The sequence below is a fragment of the Manis javanica genome, chromosome 13 (genome assembly GCF_040802235.1).
Source record: "Manis javanica isolate MJ-LG chromosome 13, MJ_LKY, whole genome shotgun sequence".
Lineage (NCBI taxonomy): Eukaryota > Metazoa > Chordata > Mammalia > Pholidota > Manidae > Manis > Manis javanica.
The window spans coordinates 92,356,899-92,380,316 of record NC_133168.1 but is presented as its reverse complement, the minus strand read 5'-3'; the positions used below and the strand labels follow the sequence as shown (position 1 = coordinate 92,380,316).

The 23,418-nt window shown below is 54.3% G+C and overlaps 2 protein-coding genes and 1 pseudogene across 2 annotated transcripts; 1 reads left to right on the top strand and 2 right to left on the bottom strand.

Moving 5' to 3' along the window:
* Window positions 1-327: 327 nt before the first annotated feature.
* On the bottom strand, window positions 328-4,855 carry LOC140845815 (ral-GDS-related protein-like). Its single transcript, XM_073220901.1, has 9 exons — window positions 4,696-4,855; window positions 3,723-3,938; window positions 3,282-3,385; window positions 2,727-2,796; window positions 1,931-1,996; window positions 1,517-1,588; window positions 1,173-1,294; window positions 954-1,064; window positions 328-589 (listed from the first exon to the last, which is right to left on the bottom strand). The coding sequence occupies exons 1-8, from the start codon at window positions 4,843-4,845 to the stop codon at window positions 977-979; spliced, it is 888 nt and encodes a 295-aa protein (XP_073077002.1). The 5' UTR covers window positions 4,846-4,855; the 3' UTR covers window positions 328-589; window positions 954-976.
* A 567-nt stretch (window positions 4,856-5,422) lies between these two features.
* Window positions 5,423-8,859, bottom strand: LOC140845424 (uncharacterized). The gene is made up of 6 exons (XM_073219499.1): window positions 8,722-8,859; window positions 7,799-7,971; window positions 7,148-7,234; window positions 6,659-6,813; window positions 6,342-6,519; window positions 5,423-6,108 (listed from the first exon to the last, which is right to left on the bottom strand). Exons 1-6 carry the CDS (start codon window positions 8,857-8,859, stop codon window positions 5,871-5,873), a joined length of 969 nt encoding a protein of 322 aa, XP_073075600.1. The 3' UTR covers window positions 5,423-5,870.
* On the top strand, window positions 6,514-22,598 carry LOC140845812 (olfactory receptor 1F1-like; annotated as a pseudogene).
* The last annotated feature ends 820 nt before the right edge of the window (window positions 22,599-23,418 follow it).

Genomic DNA, 23,418 nt, shown 5'->3' with positions numbered 1-23,418 from the left:
AGTTGCACAGGGGCTCCGCTGGGAGCATGTCCCGGGACCCTGCGACGGCCGGTCACCCCTGCAGCCTCGGATGCCTCCGCTGGGCACCCAGGGGGCGGTGGTCCCATGCAGCACTGCATCATCTCTGTGTCCATCCTGGGAAAGGCTGGCCATGGTGAGGACGGGCCCCAGCTCTTCCTGGACCGTTGTGGCTATGACTCGGTGACTGATGGCACCCAGGCAGCAGTTGGTGTCACGGCGGGAGGCCACCTACTCGAAGGGGAAATCCCTCCACACGGTGGGGTGGCTCGCCTTTGTCCAGCGGGCCACGAGCAGAGGGTAGGACACAGCACGAAGGCGGCCAGGTTGGCAGTGGCTACGTACAGGCCCTTGAGGATGCAGCGGCATCCTGGGGAGATGCCGAAGTCGGCCGATGGAGGAGGTGCCAGAGCACCTGCCCCAGCAGAGGCTCAGGATGAGCAGTGGGAGGAGGAGGAGCAGCAGGCAGGCTGGGGTCCTGGGGCGCCAGGTGCCGCCTGCCCGAAGGGGAAGAAGGTCTCCTCCACATGCAGCCAGGACACCAGCAGGGCCGAGGGCCCGATGACAGCAGCTACAGGGCCACGCGGGTGAGCAGAAGAGGCAGGTTATCCCGGGTTCCCCCCATTATCCTGCTTCCACCCCGTCCCCACTGCCCTCTGGGCTCTGCGCCCTGTGCGGAGGGTCCTGTCAATCACCAGCACCCAGGGAGTCCCTGTCACAGGAAGGCTCCTGAGCGTCACCTACTTACAGAGGAGAAGGCTGGGTCCCAGAGGGGGAGGGGACCACCCTTCAGTCTGACAGGACCGGTCAGCCGTGGAGCTGGGACCCCAGCCCCATCAGTCTTTAGGACGCTCCCACACCCAACATGGCCCAAAGCATCCCTGAGGCTGAGGAGCAGCCCACCCCCTGCCGATCGCCCCAGCCCAGAAGCTCACCTGGCCCTGGCCGGCCTGTAAGTTTACATCTTGTGGGACCTGAAGAACTGCAACAGTCCCTTTCTGCCGGCCCCCTGGCCTTGGGGCTCCAGCTGGCAGGACAGGCTGTAGCTGCAGGACAGAGGGACACCTGTGAGCCTCTGGAGCCACATGTCAGGGGGCCCTTCTCCCAGAGCCTGCCGGCAGCTGCAGCCCACGCCTGACTCCGGCCGGCCTCACCTCTGCTCCTCGTCCAGGGGCTCCATGGCCTGGGCAAAGGACATGAAGTGCTCGTCCCTCTCCAGGTCATACACCCCGGCCATGTGCTTGTGCACCATGATCTCGTCCTGGAGGGTAGCGACCTGGGGCAGAGGAAGGACAGGATGCAGACTGGGGGGGTGAGGAGTGGGGCACGGGATGGTGCTGGATCTTTGCTCACACGGGAACCCACTCTCAGGAAAGGTGGGGGACAGAGGGGTGGCCCGGTGCTGAGAGGTCCGGGCTCCTCACTGGGGGCTCTCTCCTCTCTGAAGCTCACCATCCTGCCTCCCTCCCCCCCCTCGGTTCCCTCTGGGCTCACTCACGTCCTTATTATGCTCCAGGAGTTTCTCTTTAGGCAGGTCAGCCAGAAACAATCCAAGGTAGGGGACCATGCCCTGTGCCACCGGGGTGAGGAGGTGATGAGTCCCCACCTGCCCCAGGGGCACCCACAGAGCCTCCCCTGAACCCCACACCGCAGCCCCCAGCTCCCTTGGACCACCCTGTGCTGACTCCCCACCTCCTTTCGCCCAGCTCTCCCCTCCTGGTCCCTCCCAGGGCTGGCTTTTGGCCATTCCCAGGCCCTGTGGGCCCTGCACCTGTCCTCCAACTTCCCCCTGTACCCAGCTGCTCTCACCCTCCTTCTGGTCACCCCAGTGTCGGCAGCTCAGGACTGGTGGCACCAGGAGCAGGTGCAGGGTCGCCCCCACCGCCCGTGACCCCCGGCACGCCTCTCTCACCTTCCTCTTCCTCTCCTCGGGTCCCATGCGGTCCCGCTGCCTTGCCCTCAATATGGACTCCAGCTCCTGCAAGGCCCAGGACACTCAGGTGCTCCTGCTCCCCTCCCACGTGCCTCCCACAGCCAGACCGTGGTGGATGGATGCCCTGCCCGAGCCCCCTGGCACCTATGCTGTCCCCACCTCCGCAGGCTCTCAGCATAGAGCGACCCCAGCTCCAACACACACAAACTCATGGGGGTCTTTGGGCCACGGCCGCCACCCTGAGAGGGTCAGGGGAGGTCCCTCTGCCTCCCAGGGTGCCCTGAGCACTCACTGTCACCCGGCTATCATCACGGCTCCCCTCACATGACCAGGTGGGGGGTGGGGCACACAGCTGAAGCGCGTCTTGGGCTCCCTGGACCCTGCTCACCAGGGAGGCCCACGCCCCAGGGTGACGGCAACCCTCCATGTGCACAAGAGGAGCACGAGGTCACAGAGGGGCAGTGACAAGCTCAGGGATCCCAGGGGAGAAGCCGACCTTGCTCAGTCACAGGCCCCACCCCTGCTGCCGACCCCAGGCCAGCTCCAGCCCTGACGGGGGCCTGTCCTCTGGGTCCTCACTGGATGCCAGGCCCCCAGTCAAGTGGAGCCAGGGAGGGAGACAGACAAGACCCTTGGGGCCTGGGAGACCCTACTTTCACCATCAGCTTCCCCCTCTCACCCCGCACACCTGGAGTCCTCCCCCAAGTTGTGCCACAGCAAGGCAGAGGACTTGCCCCGAGGACCCCTCCCTTCCAGACCTCCAGCCCCCATTTACCTTGAGGAGACGCTTCCTGGTAACCCACTTGACCTTCCTTGTCAGGTTTTTATACATCCTGGTGCTCCTCCTAAGGGGAGGGGAGAGGAGTAGGGAGATACATGGCCAGCAGGTGGAGAGCCTCGGGGCCGACCCGTTTTCCTGGAGATCCTAGAAGGTCCACTAGCCTGCAGGAGGCTTTCCACCACGGCCCTGAGCCCTGGGGAATCTGTGGCCTGTGGAGGGGCTCCATGTTTCCACCCAGGGCCTCCATTCCCAGTTCTCCCGGGGGTGAATCTGCTTTGGGCGAGGTCGCTGTCCTTGGGGCAGAGACCTCCTGCTGCAGAGCACAAGCTCCAGATCTCCAATGGGCTTCACCCCACACCTGACATTGCAGGAAACTGATTCCTACACGGGTACCCCTGGCCTAAACCACAGGGGTCCCCAAGAGCCCGCCATCCCTGCCCCTAGGCTCTGCCACCTCCCAGGAAGTCCCAGCCCACTGAGCGACACTGCAAGATGTGGGGGTGTCCCTGTCCACTCAGGTGCCCCGGTCCCAGGGACAGGACTACCCACCAGGAAACACATCCCCAGGTCCTTTCCAGGCGACCTAAGGCACGACTCTGCAGGGCCAAGAGAATGGCACGAAGGGCCGCGAAATTCCTGAGCACGTGACACTCCTGGGAGGGAAGACAGAGCTGAGAGCGTGGCCTGCTTCTCTGCTTCTGTCCCCCCATGAACTCCTGACCTTAAGGAGACAGACACTCAGGGAGCCCAGCCCACCTGGTACCTGCTGTGCAGCCCTCCTGAGTGGAGGACTGTAGCTCAACCCAAGGAAGGGGCCAGGGATGGCTGTCCCACCCCCGGGGCCTGCAAGTCCATGTCCGCATGCCCCTGGCAGGAGGGGCCCAGGGACGGTGCAGGGCAGACCGTAGGAACCCATCCTGAGAGCTGGCCAAGGAGGGGAGCAGGTACCAGGATGCCAAGATGGACCCAGGGGGCCGTCCCATGACTCACCTTGGCCACCCGGATCCAGAACTCCACCACTTGGGCCCTGTCCTGGGCTGTCATGCTTGGGGTCCTGAGGCAGGTAGTGGTGACCAGCTCTACCAAGGTGTCAAATTCCCTCAGGACCCTATGCATGGTGGGGGCCAGGCGCTCAATGTCTCCCGTCTGTGACTGCTTCCGTAGGTAGGCCTTGCATTCAAAATAGTTTATCCTGCTGTACAGCGTCTGTGGATCAGAAGGGAGGGAGGGTCATCCAGCTGTGCCCCTGGTGCCCCTGTTCCCAGGCAGGGTCACCTGTCAGACCTGGAGCCCAGGCAGCTGGGGACGTGCTGTGAGCCTCGTGGCCGTGCAGGCCTCGGACACCGTCCAAGGAGGCGCCGAGGACTGGATGCACAGGACCCCATAGTGGTGGGGAGCGGAGGGGCTCTGCTCGCAGGCACCCTCACTCACCTCCTCCCTGCCACACAAGGCAGCTCACGCTTGCCCATCCTAGGGCATCTGCCTCCCATTCTGCCACCCCGTGGATCCCGCTGCCCACTCAGGTGCAGTTTCACCCTAAACAACTCCACCCAGGGCCTTTGTTGGTGTCTGTCTCGCATGCAGTCAGATCCATGGCAGTGGGCTCTGAAGTGCAGAGGCCATGGAAGCCTGCCAGGCCAATGGCCCGAGGACCTAAGGCCCTGGCAGCACCTCCCTGAGCACCCCTCCCCTGCCTTGCCCCTCCCAGCCCACCAGGCCCTGCCCCCTTTCCCTCTGCTCCAAATCATTGGTCTGCAAGGACCCCTAAGTGCCAGCCCTACTGTCCCCCTGTAGACAGTGAGGGCTTGGGGGTGAGGAGAGTCTCTCGCGGCACATGGTGAGTCCAGGGGGAAGTTGGAACGTGGGCCGAGATCACAGGAGTCCACGTCAGGGGCGGCAGGTCAGGGGCAGCCCGTGACACAGGGCAGGCCCACCCCCAAACCCGAGACCCCGCTCCGCTCACCGCAAAGGCCAGGGTCAGCTGCTCGGCCACCAGGCAGAAGGGAAACACCAGGATGTTCCGCTCCTCCTTTCTCGTCACATCCCGGGTGCTCGCAGCACAGGGGTGGGCAGGCTCCAGGCCCGGGTCTGGCTCTACTAGGCCCGGTGCCATTGCTGCAGGTGCCATGGGCCCCAAGCCCGACGGCTCATGGGGCTCCAGCTCCGGGACAAGCTCCATGGCTGAGGCCACTGCTGGGACATCCTCCAGCTCTGCTGAGGCTGAGGCAGGTGACACCTCCCGTCGCTCCAGCACAGGGGTCTCAGGGAGCTCCTGGACGGGCTCTAGGCACGAAGCCGGCCCTCCCCGTGTCTCTGGAGCCACCTGCATCTGCCGTGGGTCTGGAGCAGGACACAGAGAAAGGGTCACCCCGGGGCTGATTCCCCGCACCTTACAATGACAGAAGAGCCCTCACTGCCTTGAAGGGAACCCCAGTCCGGGAAGCCCACCCTAGACGGTCCCCTGGCCACAGCCCCTCACCTTCCAGCTCTACCACCGTGGGCCCCAGGTGCTCCTCCTGGACCAAGTGGTGGAGGACTTGGCCCTCCAGGGTGGATGAAGGCTGGCTGGCATTGATGGTGCAGGGCACATGCTCGGGCTCCCAGGCAGGGCGCCTATCCCGTCCCATCCTGGGGCTGGGGGAACGCCGGGGGGTTGTCAGAGTGAGAAGCTTGGTCTTTCCAGCCACACTGCCCTCCGGGTCCACCCTTGTGTGGGCCTGGCCGCTGTGCACTCCCCTGCCTGTCCAGGCACCTGCCCCTCCCCCTCCTGACCCTGCGTGTCTGTCCTGGGACCCCATCCACTCCCATCCTCCCAAATAGGAAGTCCCCAGTCGTTAGCCTGCCAGTGGGAATCTGAAGATGAGTGACCTGCTGGGCTCTGCTGTGGGCTCATGGGGCTCCAGCTCAGAGGCTGGCTCTGAGGCTGAGGCCACTGCTGGGACATCCTCCAGCTCTGCAGGGGCTGAGGCAGGTGACACCTCCCGTCGCTCCAGCACAGGGGTCTCAGGGAGCTCCGGGACGGGCTCTAGGCACGAAGCCGGCCCTCCCCGTGTCTCTGGAGCCGGCTGCGTCTGCCGTGGGTCTGGAGCAGGACACAGAGAAAGGGTCACCCCGGGGCTGATTCCCCGCGCCTTATAATCACAGAAGAGCCCTCACTGCCTTGAAGGGAACCCCAGTCCGGGAAGCCCACCCTAGATGGTCCCCTGGCCACAGCCCCTCACCTTCCAGCTCTGCCACCGTGGGTCCCAGGTGCTCCTCCTGGACCAAGTGGTGAAGGACTTGGCCCTCCAGGGTGGATGAAGGCTGGCTGGCATTGATGGTGCAGGGCACATGCTCGGGCTCCCAGGCAGGGCGCCTATCCCGTCCCATCCTGGGCCTGGGGGAAGGCCGGGGGGTGGCAGAGTGAGAAGCCTGGTCTTTCCAGCCACACTGCCCTCCGGGTCCACCCCTTTGTGGGCCTGGCCGCTGTGCACTCCCCTGCCTGTCCAGGCACCTGCCCCTCCCCCTCCTGACCCTGCGTGTCTGTCCTGGGACCCCATCCTCTCCCATCCTCCCGAATAGGAAGTCCCCAGTCATTATCCTGCCAATGGGAATCTGAAGATGAGTGACCTGCTGGGCCCTGCTGTGGGCTCATGGGGCTCCAGCTCGGGGGCTGGCTCTGAGGCTGAGGCCACTGCTGGGACATCCTCCAGCTCTGCAGGGGCTGAGGCAGGTGACACGTCCCGTCGCTCCAGCACAGGGGTCTCAGGGAGCTCCTGGACTGGGGCCAGCTGCCTCTGCCATGGGTCTGGAGCAGGACACAGAGAAAGGGTCACCCCGGGCCTGATTCCCCTTGACTTACAATGAGAGAAGAGCCCTCACTGCCTTGAAGGGAACCCCAGTCTGGGAAGCCCACCCTAGACGGTCCCCTGGCCGCAGCCCCTCACCTTCCAGCTCTGCCACCGTGGGTCCCAGGTGCTCCTCCTGGACCAAGTGGTGGAGGACTTGGCCCTCCAGGGTGGATGAAGGCTGGCTGTCATGGTGGACCCTGGGCGCACTCTCGGGCTCCCAGGCAACGCGCCTAGCCCGTCCCATCCTGGGGCTGCGGGAAGGCCGGTGGGTGGCAGAGTGAGAAGCCTGGTCTTTCCAGCCACACTGCCCTCCGGGTCCACCCTTGTGTGGGCCTGGCCGCTGTGCACTCCCCTGCCTATCCAGGCACCTGCCCCTCCCCCTCCTGACCCTGCGTGTCTGTCCTGGGACCCCATCCTCTCCCATCCTCCCGAATAGGAAGTCCCTAGTCATCAGTCCGCCCATGGGAATCTGACGATGGGTGACCGCTGGGCTCTGCTGGGCTCCTCCTGCCCCAAGCCCCAAACTCCTCCTCCCCCCATTCTGTGAGACGGGCAGCGCCCCCACTGGACCCAGTGAATGCTCACATTTGCAGTTCCTCTGGCCACTTGTAAGGCCCCTTGTAACTCAAGGAGGCCCTGAGGACATTGCCCGTGACTCTCCCCGGCCGTGACCTGCGGATGACGCCTGAAGTGACTACCCGACTCGGCCCAGGACAGGGTTCCAGTATTGTGTCTGCTTCCTTCACTCAATTATGCAAAGTGTCCCCAAAGGGTGTGCACAAATACCTATTGTTGCTGAAGGAAGTTCTTCCCGAACCTTCCCAGGTACCCCTCTGCTGCCCCCAGAGGTCCCTCATGTGGCCACGGTGAGGACAAGGACCGGGCCCAGCCACAGGGAATCGCGAGCCTCAGTTCCAAAGGCTGCTTTCCATGTGCTTTTCCAAATGAGCCAGGCTCCAGGCCACTGATGGGTGAGGCCTAAGGCTTTTCATCAGGTACAGAGAAGTAAGCCCCGAAGTGGCCCAGCTTGGCCGGCAGTCCTTTACAGTGCCAGGCGCCAGGGGAGCCCCTCTAAGGCTCCTCCCGTGTTACCATGGGCACCCTAACAGGCTGATCGCCAGCCACCCTGCCCATCAGAGGAGCACACTGCGGCTCAGACACATGTGGGGACACGCAAGACACACCGCGGGCTGTGGGCAGAGGCCCGACTGTGCCGAGGATGGGGTGGGTGCTCACCGGGGGAGCCGCTGGTCCGTGGTCGGCTGGTCAGCGTCCTCGGGAGTGCTCCGGCTGGTGTTTGGAGCTCGTTCCTCCCATGCTGTGCGCCTTGTCTGCCTCCTCCTCACGCCCGTCTGGGGAACCCTGCTCATGTTGAGCTCACTCCGATAGAGAGTTAGCTCACCATCTCGCTGAGAGGGGCAGCAGGGATATAGTCAGTGGGAAATCCAGGAACCACCAGGACGAGGGAGGTTTGTGGCTCACCTGCGGTCCCCCAGCCCCCTGGGGTGCGAGCAAGGAGAGGCACGGGGTGCCCCCGGGAACAAGGTTCCAGGCCCTCTGGAGTGGTCCTGTTGGCCACTCTTGAGGGAGGGCCCTGGGAGGGCCTTGGCCGGTTGCCGGGTGTGGAACGGGGTCCTGGGGTGTACACAGCCTGCCCCAGGTCCGGGGAGATGGAGTAGGTGAATCCATCCACCAGCTCCTCCACGCTCCCCAGGGTGGAGCTCTGCAAAGCCGGCACCTGGTAGCTGGGGAGGAGGCACCCGGGGATGCCTGGACCTCCCCGCAGGGGGCAATGTGGGCCCCAAACTTGACGGAGATCAGGCGCACAGGGCCATCTGCGTAGACATCCAGTCCCTCAGGGAAGAAGAGGACACCCCTGGGCTCAGGACTAACATGTGGGTGGAAGTACCTGGTCCCAACACTCACCTCCATGTCCTGAATGATGAGACCAGAGCTGTGACACTGACTGCCCCACCAGGGGGCCACCACCTCACAACAAGCTCCCACCCTAGAACATCCCCCCTCCTCCCCAGCCTGCAGTCCCACCCCTGCCCCACGCCCACCGCAGACACATTAGGGGCGAGGGGGAAGGGCAGCCGGGGATGGGTCACACAGTGGCCTGGCCCTGGAGTGGCCCGCTCTGGGCTGCCCTGTGTTACCTCGGACTCCCCCAGGAGACACGGACAGAGGCGGTGGAGGAGGTCACTGAGCCAACGCCCACAGCGAGCAGGAGGACTCTCCCTCTCGGCTTCCCTGACTCCCACGCCTTCAGAAGGCTCCGCACAACAAGACCGCATGTTGCTCTGTCGAGCGCCTCCGGTCAAGTGAGCAGGACTGGGGTCTGCGACCAGGAGCTGGGTTCCGTCCGGGTCACAATTGAGGTTCTACTGGGCGTGTCATCAGAGACATCACTTCTTCAAGGGCCCCTCCCTGCATTCAGACACGCCCACATGCCCCTCTGGGCTGCTGACTGCCCACCCTCCTGGCCCTTGCCATGCCTGAGTACACACATCTCCACCAGAGTCTTCCCCACGCTCTCTGGCAATGTCACCGGGGTCCCAGCTTTGAGGAGACAAGAGCTGAGCTCAGGCCTCTTTTTCTCACCAGTTCCCTGTCCTGCTGAGGCCACGGCACCTCCCAGGACCTGCCCAACATCCCAACCTGCACAGGGAGGGTCATGCCAGACATTCCTCCCTAGGGACATCCCCAGGGATACATGGATGACACCTCCAGCTCCTGGGGGCTGGTGTCACGTGTGTCTGACGCACAGACTCAGAGATGGAAGAATGCCAAGCAGGCTTGGCATGGAGCGTGGACCACCATGCAAGTGAGGCCGGGGTCTGGGCCTTGTGATCTTGGGCAAGTCCGTCTCACGCTAGGCCGTTTCCAGGTGTGCACCTGGAAGGGGCGGCAATGAGAGGGGATCCGGGTGTTGTCATCTACTGCCTTCCACCTTCCAAAGGTCCAGGCTGCTCTCAAACTAGGTGCTTTTCAGACCAATCAGTAAATGGGTCAGAGTAGCCCACTGGAAATGAGGTCTATGCTGCCTCTGAAATCCGAGGTGGTCCACCAGGCTGCTGTGCATTATGTGTATGTGGGTGGGAAGAGGGGCCAGATACAGCACCTTATTCATCACCTTACAAGGGAGAGCTTAGCATGCCCACATGATAGACTTGTAGAAACTTCTCTAAGACAAAAGAAAGGCCCCTGAATTTTTGTTGGATTTATTTCCCACCTTCTGACACATGACTGTTTTATCAATATGCTTGATAGGTCAGTGCAGGTGGATCACACTTGTGGCCTGGCCCTGGAGTGGCCCGCTCTGGGCTGCCCTGTGTTACCTCGGGGGTCCTCGGGTGACACGGGAGTTGTACTTCCTGATCACTGCGTCCAATCAGCATAGTACTATCAATGTGATGGGCCAGTGTGATGTCTTCTGGAAGGAAAAGGAGACGAAGGTTCCTTCTGACTAAATGACAACCTAAGTCTGGAGGTCTGATATACCTCTGAGATAGTTTTCTCTCCTTGCCGGCTGAAAGCTAACTGCCCTGCTGGTCTGTACTCACAGGAGGAGAACAAAGAGCATTTTCCTGACCAATACTTACACACTGGCAGCTTGGGGATCAAGTGATGAAGCCCTATGTGCAGCAGTAACGGCAACCTGAGCCACTCTGATTACGTTGACAATCATGCACTGGCATCTCCAAGATTCATCTGTTTTCCGAGTAGGCCAAGTGAGTGACTTCCACAAGGGTATGTGGAAATCACCACCCCGACATCTTGCAAATCCTTGGTGGTGACACCAGTTTCTGTACTCTCTCCTGGAAGGCGTTACTGCTTTCAGTGTGTACTTTAGAGGGAAACCTAGAGGCTTGTGCTGGAGCTACCGCACAGCACGAATTCCTTGCCGGCACAGTCCCCTGTGGCTAGCGAGGAGGAAGGCAGGAGCTCTGCGTTCCTCCAGGACAGCTCGGCGTTGCGCCCTGACACCGAGGGAGCGGCACTGCGGGCACTTGGTCGGGGGGCCGCTCCTGGTACCGAAACCCAGTCCTTGTCCCTGAGGTCAAATCACAAAACACAGTGACAAGGTTTTGAGGAAAGGAAAGAATAGTTTATTGATTTCATAGCAAATGAGGGAGTGGCAGGCTCCTGCCTTAGAGAACCACCGTCTTCCTGACACACAAGTGGTCAGGGCTTTTCGAGGGGAAATCGTGGGAGAGGGGCTGGGGTGCAGACCCATAAAGCGGCAGCTTGCAAGGATCCAAGCAGACATTCCTGTGCTGATTCACTAGCTTTTAGTTTTTCTTTTCTGCTCCCCCTCAGTCCCCTGGGTCAGGATGCTTTTTGAGTCCCCATTTTAGTGAACTTTACTGGCCTTAATTCTCTCTCATCCCGCTCCTATCTATTTTTCTGCCTAACACTCCCAAGACTGACCAGCCTCTAGGTAAACATCCCATAGACATGCAAACAGGCACTTCAGGTCTACAATGGGTGACACCCAGGCAGGAATCCTGGCTATAACTTCCATTTTCTCCACACCATCCTGGTCCTTTTAACCAAAAGAGAGAAGGTCCTGGGTCAGCCCTTAGTAAACATAGCTACTTGACTGGTGGTGGGACGAAGAATTTCTTCCGTCCCTCGAGGTTCCCTTAGCTGGTCTAAGAAACAAATTGACATGAGACAGATTAACAGGAGAAAAAGGAACAAAATTTAATTAAGTACATACAGGGAAGCCATAGACATGTGTTCCACAGACAGGGTGTGGGTAAAATTGCAATATTTCCAGAATCTCTTGGCCTGACTTGAGTGCTTCTCCCTATCAACAGGTGTTTCCAAGGGGTGGAGAGAAGTAGTCCGTCTCCACGTCAGTGGGTCATTACGTGGGCGAGCGAGGGCGTATCTGGACCAGGGAGCTTGCTGGGAGTATTCGCTCTCTTCTACTGCAGCAGGAGAGAGAGACGCAGGGCGACTCCTTGTAGGCAATAAATGACTTTTAAACATTATTTCTCCCTTTGCCTGATTTCGCTTGCAAAGGTGTTTTGCCCTGGGATCTCCCCTCCCTGGAGTTAACGCAGGGAGAATGAGGTCTGTGTGTCATCCTGAACCAAGGAGAAGGGGTGAGGGTCTGCGACCTCAAAGGAAAAGGGAAGTAATTCACAGGAATATAAAACAGAAAACGTCTGATAAACAAAATACTTGATGGGACACACAGAAACCATGAGGGGGGAGAATGGGGAATTTTGACAGACTAAAATGATACCAGGGTCCTTGTTCCCCGGAGTCAAAGAATGAACTTCGCAAACACTCCAAGTAGGAAAGAAAGCCAGGGAAGCTTTTATTTAGAGAGAAAGTGGTTGGAAAGAGCTCCTGGGGCTTGCAGGAGGGGAGGGACAAGAGAGTCCGCTACCCACTGCCCCGCCCGCTCACCGCGGGTGCCCCACCCTCGCCCAGCCCCTTCCCGGCCCCACCGAGACCACCTGTGGCTGCCGGGGCCTCGTCCCCCACCCCGACACGCGTCCAGGGGCTGGGGCTGGGGCTGGGGGTGGGGTTGGGCACACCCGCCTTCAGCCTGGCAGCCCCGCCCAGAGGCAGGGCCAACCCGCGGGCAGGCCGGCAGGTCTCCCACCCTGCAGGCAGGCCTTGGGCTCCCTCCACAGCCCAGGAGCCTGGGTATCGGCTCTGAGTGGGAACCTGGACAAGGTCCTCTAGGCATGTTTATGCTTACCCTCCATCTTGCCTCTGTCCCCTCCGGGGTGCTCCACTAGCATCTGGGATCTTTCCTGCTGCGCCTGGTGTGCTGTGCCACTGCCACAGCCTACAGCTCCAGGTGGCAGCCAGCCCACAGTCAGGTCTTGGCTGCTCCCTACTGACCCTTGGGAGGAGAGGAGGCAATAGGGGCCTGTGTTCACCTTTGTCACCTAACCCCTTCAGCAGGCTGTACACACTCCGGTTCACCTCTTCCCTAAAGGTCTGGAAACAATTGCAGAAGGAACTTAGAATGAAGGACAGAAGTTCAAGTTCTAGCTCATCTGGACTTTTAGAGAAGGCTGGTTTCCAGACATCTCTGACCCGCCTGGCATCCTCACTGCCTCTCTTGGTGCCTTGGTTAAGAGGGTAGGCTTTGCAGGTTGCACTGCCCGGGTTTGTCCTTGTCATTCATTAACAGTGTGGCCTTGGGCTAAAATATCAGAGCCATTGTCAGAGTCTCAGGCATGTCAGAGCCAGTATGGACTGCTTATCAGTACTGCTCGTTTGGTTAGCTGTGATGACGGCATTGAGGGTTTGTAAGGAAATTTCTCCTCCTTTCATAAACCCAGGTATTTGAGCAGCGGGAAATGAGGTAGCAGTCTCTGGGATCCACTTTAGAAAATACTCTGACGTAAAAAGGAGGTGGTGATGTGACAGCAGTACACAGATGGCTGCTGAAGCAGGGCCGTGAGCACGTGAGGGGGGTACCCTCGTGCTCTCCAGACTTCTGTGTATGTTTGGGACTTTTCAGAATATAGAGTCAACATACAAAAGACAAGGAGGTCTCATTCCTTGTATCCCTGCAAACCTGCCAGGGACAGAAGCAGCACTTTAAACAACTGCTGCATTGGCAGTTTATTCTGAGTCTCCCTGTAGCTTCCAGCTCTCCTCCGAGCCACCACCTTGTCTAGGCATGGGCGGGGATCGCTCTCTGTAACAAGGCTTGCCAGGCCCAACGCTAGGGAATTCTTGTTTTGGACTCTGTATTCACATTTTTAAAAAATGACGAGTTTCCTGTTTGAAGGGACTTGAAAACAGTCGTCTTGTTTTCAGGTACGGCCGTCCTCTGCCTTCTCCTTTTTAAATGCTATTAGGAGTTTTATCTCCAAGGAGTGAACAGAATCGCGAGGAGCGGCCTAGGCAGACCCTGCAGGAAGGGAAGGCTTGCAGGTTGAGGAGTGTGAGTCGGTGTTGGCCGTGGCAGTCACAGCTTGCGGCAGGGACAATCGCAGAGACAGCAAGGGAAGAGAAAAATAAAATCTCTACATTAAATCGGGATGGGCTAGGGAGGCGGAGAGAGGCCCGAGAAATTTGGGCGGGCGGGCTGGCATGTGTCTGGGGGCGCATTCAAACCAGTGCTCCCCGGCCCCCCGCCCGCCGTGCGCCCCGGACCCCCGTGCGCTCCCGCTCTCTGCTCGGCGGCCTCTGCTCTGCCCTTGGCGCGCACGCCCCTAGCGCGGCCGCCCGAGAGGGACCTCTCTGCGCTCTGGGGAGTCTCTCGACCTCAGGTTTGGCGGGTGCAGCCTGGAGAAAGCACCTGTATGAAATCGTGCATATTAAGTGAAAAGGCCTGAAAAGTTCTGGGCAAGGGGTTTTGAGCCGAATGTGAAAGCCCCTGTTAGTACCCGACCCCGATACGGTGCAGTACAGTCAGGTCGCTAGTCCTCTTGCCAGAGAGGAGCTTGTGCACCAGGTGGTTTGCGTCTGCAAGCTCAGTAAGTACGTACCGTACGCATCTCTGAGCCGACATTACCTACCCCAGGGATCAGGCTGGCAAAGAAAGGCACTTGAGGTAAAGGTTTGGCTTGACATTAATCCAGAGCTTCTGGAATGAGCTATTTAAAAGTTTGGAATATTCTTGCAGACTTTTTTGCCGTATGCAGAGTAAACTGCTCTCCTGTCCTAATACTGCCCTACTTTATACGGTGAACTTGAAGTTGGTCTGCAGGTGACTGTAGGAAATAAACTTCAGATCAGAAATGTTTCAGAAAAAACAATTGACTGATCGTAAAGTTTCATCAGGCACAGCCTTGAAAGCGTCCAAGATTTTAATTAGAGCTCAAAGGAACTTTGCATACCTATTTGGTGTATTCCTCCAAATCTGTACTTCAACCATCAAAAATATATATTTATGTCTAATTTCTAAGGATTGAGATGTTTGACACCACTTAGTACCTTGTCTCAGTGTTAAAAGTTAAAAGTTTTGGCTGAGTAGAAAAAAGGTTTGAATTGCTTTTAAATGTCTTATTGTTCTTTTTGATGACTTCAAGTCATAATGTTTATTCTCTTTTTCTGGGTTAATTAGCCTATCTCTTTTTGATATTTGCATTCTGATCACATCTCCAAAACTCTGGTTTTAAAAAGTATTTACATCTGGATCCTCTCTGGTGACCATACCATTTTTAGTCTGTGGGGCTACCTAGACTCAAGAATAGTGGCACTCGTGTTCTTGTACGGTGATGTTTCAGCTACAGCTCTGTAACAACAGGTATGACTTGAATGGGATGTCCGAAAGAGAGGTCAGAGTGAACTCACAGACCCAGACCCAGAGACTCTGTTCCACCCCCTGGCGCAGAGCTGCCCTGAAGGGAGGGCAAAGAGAAAGAAAGGTTCTAGATGAGGAGAGGTACACTGGGAGAAGAAAAAGCACGCAGATCAAGGGCCTCGTTCCGGCTTCTCTGGCTGCCCAGAGCCTTGGAATATAGCAAACTCGTGTCCGTCTTTTGACTTCTTCAAGCTTCCCTTGAGCCCAGCACCAGCATTTTTTCTGACTCACTAGCCCCACCATCTTTCTCACGCTGAGCTGACAGAATGCCTTTAATAAAAGCAATTTCATCCCCAGCTCTTTAGGTACACGATTTATTCTCTCCATGTTTATTGGATGGATGATGGCATATGTAAGGTCTCAATAAAAAATGTTTAGAGTGTTTCGTTTTGAGTTATACCTTTTCTGAGTCATCCAGATAACCAAAGAAAAAAACTTGAATAATTTTGCCAGAAACTCTAGACCAATGTTGTATTTGTGCAAAATCCACAAGGGTCTTCACATAAATATTTTTCATTGAGATGACATTTCTAAAACACCACCAATGGATCTCAAACATCATCGGACCATGTTTTACAATCTGAATGCCAATCGATACATTTAATTCTACTTTTTACTTCTTTCAGACTTTATTTCAAATGCCATTCTGAAGTAAATCACACAACCTCATGTGACCAACCTTAAACTACCTTCAGAGCCTCGAATTTCACTTTTTAAACAATTTAAAGAAACAATTCTAGTGACACCATTGACGTTTCATGGATGATGGTTGAAATTTTATTGACTTGTCATTTTCTGCAAAGCAATTTTCTCTTCTCAGTAATTGGGTTTTGCAGATCCATGAGTTCAAATGGCAGTATCACGACCACTCAATATTATGATGTTTTTTGAAATCTTACTAACTTCATATTTGAAAAGTCTCAGTTACTTTCAACCATACATTAGAGTGTTTTAAAAGTCTTATATTACTTTCTAAATGCTTTCTGTCTGCTTTACCATCATTCTTCAACGTAAAACAATTTTTTTTCTTTGAAACTTTCTATTATTCAAATGCTTCTTAGTGTGACACTGAATAATAATGTTCTTTTAATTTTTCCGCATTGATGGGTACACATTTTCTTGACTGAAGCCAAAAACTGAACAAAACATGACTGCCATTCAGATGAAATAGGTAAGTATTAGCACTTCCGGTTTCAGCAAACAGCTTTTGAGCTGCATTTGTTCCCAGTATTTCTATCACCTGTCACCATAAACTACCCGTGGTTTAATTTTTTTTAATGCTTTTCAATTCCAAAAATATAAATTGGTTGTTATATCTTATGGTAAATCTTACACGGGCTACTCTGAGTTCTACAAATACTATCAACTGTGGTAGGGCCACCATTCACTTTGAACGCCCTTTCTGCCCTGTTCTCCCACAAATACAGCAGGGAGGTGTTTGCGATAATTATTCGAAACACTGAAAATCTTACCCAAGCTTTGCTCTCTTTTCCTCCTGGATACTTTCTCTTAATGTTTTATTATAAACTTGGTGTTGTAATTATCAAAGTATTGCACACGTACAACGTACGCAAAAAGTACCGTACAAAGTCAAAAGCCAAAGTAAATCTTACCTACTCAAAAACGGAACCAACCTCAAAACTTGAGGGCTATGACAAGTCGCCACCTCTCCGGTAACACACAGCATTTCATAAGCACACAGCCACGCTGCTCACAGTGGCAAAGGCGGAACTGGCAAAAACGTTTGCAGGTGTTTCTCAGATGTCGCCCATGTATCTATCACGCAGCTCGTGGCGACATTCAACAACAGTTAACTTCGAATGTTGAGTTGACATTATAATTTGTATTGTTAGTTGATTTTCCTACCCCTTGGAGGTACTGTGAGGATATTTTCCAGTCTGTGCCAGATGTTCCCAGATTTCAGCAATGAGACAACTCCGCTGGTGCATACTGGCTGTATTATGGCCTTGATTTAACAATAGAAGGTGCTGGTTGCTCTTAACATGCAAGGACAGGCAACGTTTCTGAGGAGGTTTGAGGTTCAAGGAGCAGAGAAGGGGGACAGGATTATTTGGGATGAAGAAGGGATTCTTTCCAAGATGGAAGAAATTTTGAAATCCTTGAGTCTTATTCTGGATTCTCCCCAAAGCAGGTTCTGGGTCAAGGACTTGAATGCACGTAGTTTATGTGGGAGCTTCCAAAGAGTCCCAGTGAGCGTTTGGGGAAGGGGCGTGTGGATAAGCGGGTTCCTGCTCTGGGCAGCTGAGGAGGGAGCTTGGTCCTTCAAGGGATCCCTGAGACAACACACTCCAGAACTGCCTCAACTCAGGAGCCGTGAGGCCGGGAGATTCACCCAACTAGCCCTGCCCTCTCACTGGCCACAAGTCATCCTGGGGGTGACAATTCCCAGCAAGTCCCTGTTACCCAGGGTGCAGGCCGAGCCTGCCCCTACAGCCAGAGGAAGCCCTGGGGGCATAGAGATATGGGGGATGGAGGTAAGAAGTAGTCCCCTTGGGAGCTGTCCACCAAGCTGCAGGTGACACCCCGCAGGTGGGCTGTAGGGAGGCGGTGGTGTGCTCACTGATGGAAGTGAGGCAGCCAATGGTTTAGCCAGGGCCCCTGGCAGCAACCCTGTTTTCCCCTCTGATTGATCCGGGATGACTGTGGAGGGGGCAGATTGCACTGGGGTCTCTGAGCTCCTGCTCCTGGGCCTCTCAGAGGAGCCTGAACAACAGCACCTGCTGTCCATACTCTTGCTGAGTATGTACTCGGTCACAGGACTTGGGGAACCTTCTCAACCTGGCCGTCGCCACTGATGCCCGGCTCCTTAAGCCCATGTGCTTCTTCTTGGCCAACCTGGCCTCTGTGGGCATTGCTTCACCTCTACCACCATCCCCAAGATGTTGGCCCACCACGTGTCAGGACAGGGACCCCTTGTGATGGATGCCTGACCCAGATGCTCTTCTTTATCTGGTTCGCAGGCCTCGACAGCTTTCTGCTAACCACCGTGGCCTACGACCAGTCCGTGGCCATCTGTCAACGTCTGCATTCTGCCATGTCTACTCCGGAGTTCTGTGGCCTCGTGGTGCTGGCATCCTGGACCACAGCCTTCAGAAATGCCCCGACCCACACACCATGTTACAGACCTGCCTGTCATTCTGCGCCCACAACCAGGTCCCCCATTTCTTCTGTGACCTCAGCCCCCTCTTGCAGCTGGCCTGCTCCGACACCTTTCTCAACAACATGATGGTGTACGCTGTGGGCGCCCTGCCCATCATCACCGCTCTGTGGCCGCCTTGGTCTCCTACGCGCACATCTTTGTTGCTGTGCTGAGGATCCCATCCACGAGAGGCCAGAGGAAGGCCTTCTCCACCTGTGGCTCTCATCTCTGTGGTGTCTCATTGGGGTTTATGTCAGCCCCCCGCCAATGCTGAACCCTTTCATCTACAGCCTAAGCAACAAGGACATGCAAGGTGCCCTGGGGGCCCTCATCAGCAGGAAGCCAGTTTTTATTCTGCAACCACCGCATGGGATGCCTGAGGGACCCAATACAGTGCCCATCTGAACTGAACTTCCCTGCACAGTTCCATAAGATTTTGGAGACTGTAACAACATAGTTCCTTTGAAACATCTAGTCTACTTACTTCTAGTTTGTTCCAGTGCTAGGAACGTGTCACACCCATTGTTCTTTTCTAGCCAGAGTTCTTGTGTCTATTTAATTTGAGGTATTGGCTTCCTTGAACTGCCTACATCTTTGTTACTCTATGTTATGGGTCTTCTGAAACAATTGACTTGGGCAGGAGGCAAGACCCCTATCTATACAGTTTTGGGGACAGGAAGCTGTTAGCTCTTCCAATCTTGTGACATCTCTGACTGAAAAATGGCCAGTTCTTGTCTAAGATCATCTCTTTCTTGCAATTCCTTGCTATTGCAGCCAGAGGCCGCTGACCCGCAGGGACAGGCTAATGCTTCCAGTTACTTCTAGAAACACAGGCTCAGTGGACATGCGATATCCCTTTTGGGTTATCACAGGTGATGATGATATTACTGAATGTTATTCTTTGGCATAGCGCGGGTGAGCAGCTTTCCAGCCTGCAATGTTTGTGCCCTTACCGCCAGCCCACTAAGCTAATGCGACCAACTTTTTGTTTTTATGATAGTAGCACCCCACTTCTAGTACTAATTTCCATATTAGGAAGAATAGCTTACTTGCTGTATTAGCTTTCTGGGGATTCTGCAACAAATTACCACGAACTAGGTGGCTTAAATAATAGAAATTTAGTATTTTTCAGTCTGGAGACCAGAAGTCCAAAATCAGGTGTTGGCAGGTGGGTCCCTTCTGGAGGTTCTGCGGGAGAACCTGTGCCATGCCTCTCCCCTAGCTTCTGTTTGTTTGCTCGCCATCGTTAGTGTCCCTTGTATGCTGCGGACCTATCTTTACATGGCATCCTCCCTGTGTACACACTATATACATTTCTGTTTCTAAATGTATATCTCCAAAATCTCCCCTTTTATAAAGACACCAGTTATCTGGGATTATGGCCCCACCCTACTCCAGCATGACCTTATTTTAACTATTACATCTGCAACAATCCTATTCTCAAATAAGCTCATGTGCCAAAATACTGGGGGTTAGGACGTCAAGATATGAATTTTGGGAGAGCACACAATTCAACCCATAACGTTTGCTTAGAAAATAAGACTCTAAAGGAATATGGTTCAAATAAGACAAAAATTTGTATCTCCTTCATATAACAGAGTTCTAGGTCAGTGGCTGACTCTGATGCTTTAAAACATTCAGAGATTCAGGTACAGTATGGTTTATTTCTTGCCCAGGACATTATTATTGTCTATAAGAGTGAAGCTGTGAACTCGAGATTACAAATAAATAATCAGAGAACACAGGGGAAGCAAGCCCAAAATCTTAAAGTACCATGTGGTTTTCACATTACACATTTGGTTACATGTAGTTGCAAGAGAGGCAGTGAAATGTGGTAGTGGTCTGCCACGTTGATAGGCTGTGATTCTGTTATCACACAAGAGAGGATAAATTTTTGTGGAGAGCCGGCAGTCCACATTCCTTCCTCTGGCCACCAAAGACATGAATGTATGTTTCTTTCTGCCCATAGAATCCACTTGTTTCCTGCCCCAACCCAAAGTCCCATCGAGTCCCATTAAGCTCAGATTCCTGAATCTCTGGCTGATACACAATCTTCTTCATCAGGGTGGAACGCTTCTCCCTTGGTCCAGTAGTTTGTAAATTAAAAGCCCATTGATCTGGCCCTCCCCTCACCCAATGTCCAATACAAGGCCAGCCACAACTCCACAATAACGATCCATCTCACGGGCAGGATTTATTTAAGCATTCCCTGCTCATGAAGTGGAATAAATTCCTTGGTGTTCTGTGGGAGACTCGCTCGTCTGTGTGGTCTCTGGTTTTGCCATCTGAGATGTTCTTCCGGCCTGTGTATCCTCTGTGGCTACATTTGAAGTGAACATGGAGAAAGACACCCTTCTGGGAACTCTGCAGCCATCACTGATGGAGTCGCTGGCATCGAGAGGGAGCCTGGGTATTCAGGGCTCAAGCAGGCACAGGCTCAGCTCTTTGTTTCCAGATAATTCTCTAGAACACTATTTGCTTTGAGTCAGTAACCACACCGGAAGTTCTTTCCTAGACTTTTCACTTTCTTGTATTCAGGTCTCTCTCATCTCACAGTGGGTACCTGAGGTCATTTGACACAAAGGTCTTGGGTGGGAAGGTGTTTTGGTCTTGGCCTGTCCATAGTGATGCTCTGCCTAGGGACACCTGGGGTGCTCATGTGGGCCTGTACCACCTGTGGGAGCCCCGCAGACATTTCCCCAACCACAGCCAATGCTGGGGCTGGACCGGCCCTTTGGTTCTTACTATGACTTCAGGACGCACCTCAGCAGCCACCATCAGGAGACTTTGCGAATGAAGGTTTATTACTCAGGAGTCCTGGAGAGTACGTGGCACACCCGGGGACCACAGGACAAGGTTGCAGGGTGGGGGAGAGAAGGAGGGAGAGAGGGTGTGTTAGGAAGCCAAGGAGACAGCTTCTGTTGAGGCTTCGGGAATGTGGAGGAATCACAGGTTGGCTGGGTGCTTGGGACGGAAACAACGGAACAGTGTATTCCCGCACTCTCAGTGGGACTCAGTGGGACTGAACAGCTTGTTGATCATAGTCATGGAATCCCATTAGTTTATAATAGGGTATCCAAGTAACCTTTACTGAAATAGATTAAAATATAACTAGCATCCTGAATACACCTATAGTGACCCCATAGCTCCCACTGCAGCAGTTTCTGGGTGCTGACTCCCCCCTAACCTTGCAGTGAGTGTATAAAAGGCACGGCCCTGCTGCACTGGGGGTTCACCCTGTGGATAGGAATCCGCCAAGCCAGTGCTGGCACTGATAAACGCCGCTTTTCCCCAAACATCTCGGTGTCCCGACTCCTTGTCCATAGTTCCCGCGGTTCCCGCAGCAGGGGAAGGAGAGAGACAGCACAGAACTCGGGTTCTGCCTTTAGTAGGGTCTGTGGGTGAGGTTTGGGTTTCGGTGGTTCACTCTTTATTGATGAATCTAAAGCATAAGAGTAGGAATTATGTTTCGGGAAGGGAAAAGTGGGGTCATTCATGTGGTCAGTTATCGTGGTTCCCCAGGGCTTTCTAAAAGTGGAACTTCACGGGTGGGGGTGGCCTAATTCCTTATCTGGTTGTATTGCTTGTAGCTGTGTCACATAGCTGGCGATATGTGTACTCAAGATGGATGAATTATTACTCATAGATACAGAAACAGATTGATGGTTACCAGAGGTAGAGGGCATGTTGTGGGGAAAATGGGTGAAGCTGGTCAAAAGGTTCAAACTTCCAGTTATGAAACAAAAGTCCTGGGATATCATGTATACAGCACAGTGACTATAGTTAACAATACTGTATTGTTGAATGTTGCTAAGAGAATAGATCTTAAAAGGTCTCCTCAGAGGAGAAAAACTGTGACACTGTCTGGTGATGGATGTTAACTAGACTTATTATGTCATATGGCAATACAGACCGATATCGAATCGTTATGTTTTACACCTGACTCTAAGAAAAAAAAAATGAGAAGAACAATCTGAGCTATCATTTAGGCCAGGAGTCAGCAAACAGCCTGTGGGCCAAATCTGGCCCACCACTTGATTTTGTAAATAAAGTTTTATTGGGATTCAGAAAAAAAAATGGCCCTGTTTTGAAACGGGTGCCTCAGCAATCAAAAGCTAATCAGCCACTTATGCTACAGAAAGCAATGGCCTTACTGACCACTGTTTTACAGCTCAGGATCATATGGCTTCTCCAGCTCTGAGGACTCTCTGCTGTAGACATTTCTCTCTCTACTGGCCAGTTCTTGTTCCCCGCCTCCATATTTTTCTTCTAATACTTTGCAAAAATAGTGCAAGAAGCAGCCAGTCCATAAGTGATACTCTTGCTCCTTTGAATCACTTCATGCAAGCTCAAAAGCCACTTGGACTATCTTTCAAGTTCTCAATGATTATAGTTTGACCTTGGCCTTCACCTAAGGAGGATACCCAGCTTTCCAGCTTGAACTACCTGTGTCCTCACCACCCAGCCGCGAAGCTAATGCCACCTTGTCATTAGCGTAGCACCTCGCCTCTAGAAGCAATTACTGTATTTGTTAGGACAGAGGTCTGAAGTGCCAATAAAAAAGAGAGAATCCCAAAATGCAATATTTCAAACAAGATAGACATTTACTTATCTCTCTGGTTCCAGGTCAGCAGGCATCTCTGCTCCAGTGCAGACATTTTAGGTCTGGTTTCCATCAATCCCTCAGACATTCGGGCTGTTTGCACACTGGGTCACAGGCACATCCAAATTCCAGCTTGCAAACAGAGAGGGGAAAATGAGCACGAGGGAGATGGGTCTTCTGTCTTAGAGGCTTCAGCCCAGAGGGGACACACATATAACTTGCATTCACATCCCATCGGTGAGAATTTACCTACCAACAGGGCTGAACTGTAAAGGAAGTTAGAAAACATAGCATAGCTTCAAGGTCACAATTCTGTCTGCTGCAGAAGAGCATTCTCCAAAGCAATCTTTGTCTTCCCATGTAGACTTGGACAAATCATTTCACCCCTGAGCTTCCATTTTCTCATATGTAAAATAATGGTAGTAAGAGCAAAGGGACGTTAGAAGGGTTAAGTGAGATAATGTGGCGCATGCATGACTAGCAAGCAAGATGCCTTCAGATGTTAAGTGAATATACATATCTTACATAAATGTGTGTCAAAAGAAAACACAGCTAGTACCTCAAGCCTGTGTTAGGATGAGGCCCAAGAAGCTATCTGAGATTTTTTTAATAAAAATAATCCCACAACACATAATGCCATCTGATCATAACACAAGGGTAATCAAAACAGTATGAACAAATGTTTTAGGACTATACTCCCAACAAAGTACACCTTTTAAAAAGCAAATGGGTTGCCTTCCATCAGTTTCTCATGTCATTGATCATTTCTGCCTGGAGACGCTTTGGAGCAGGGTAGTAAC

Coding starts and splice junctions, on each gene's coding strand:
- LOC140845815 (XM_073220901.1), bottom strand. CDS start 4,845: ATGGCACCGGGCCTAGTAGAGCCAGACCCGGGCCTGGAGCCTGCCCAC. Junction 1,589..1,930: donor CCGAGGAGAGGAAGAGGAAG/GTGAGAGAGGCG, acceptor CCGGTGGCACAG/GGCATGGTCCCCTACCTTGG. Junction 1,065..1,172: donor CCCCTGGACGAGGAGCAGAG/GTGAGGCCGGCC, acceptor TCTGTCCTGCAG/CTACAGCCTGTCCTGCCAGC.
- LOC140845424 (XM_073219499.1), bottom strand. CDS start 8,859: ATGCGGTCTTGTTGTGCGGAGCCTTCTGAAGGCGTGGGAGTCAGGGAA. Junction 6,520..6,658: donor CACGGTGGCAGAGCTGGAAG/GTGAGGGGCTGC, acceptor GTCCTGCTCCAG/ACCCATGGCAGAGGCAGCTG. Junction 6,109..6,341: donor CCCACAGCAGGGCCCAGCAG/GTCACTCATCTT, acceptor GCCTTCCCCCAG/GCCCAGGATGGGACGGGATA.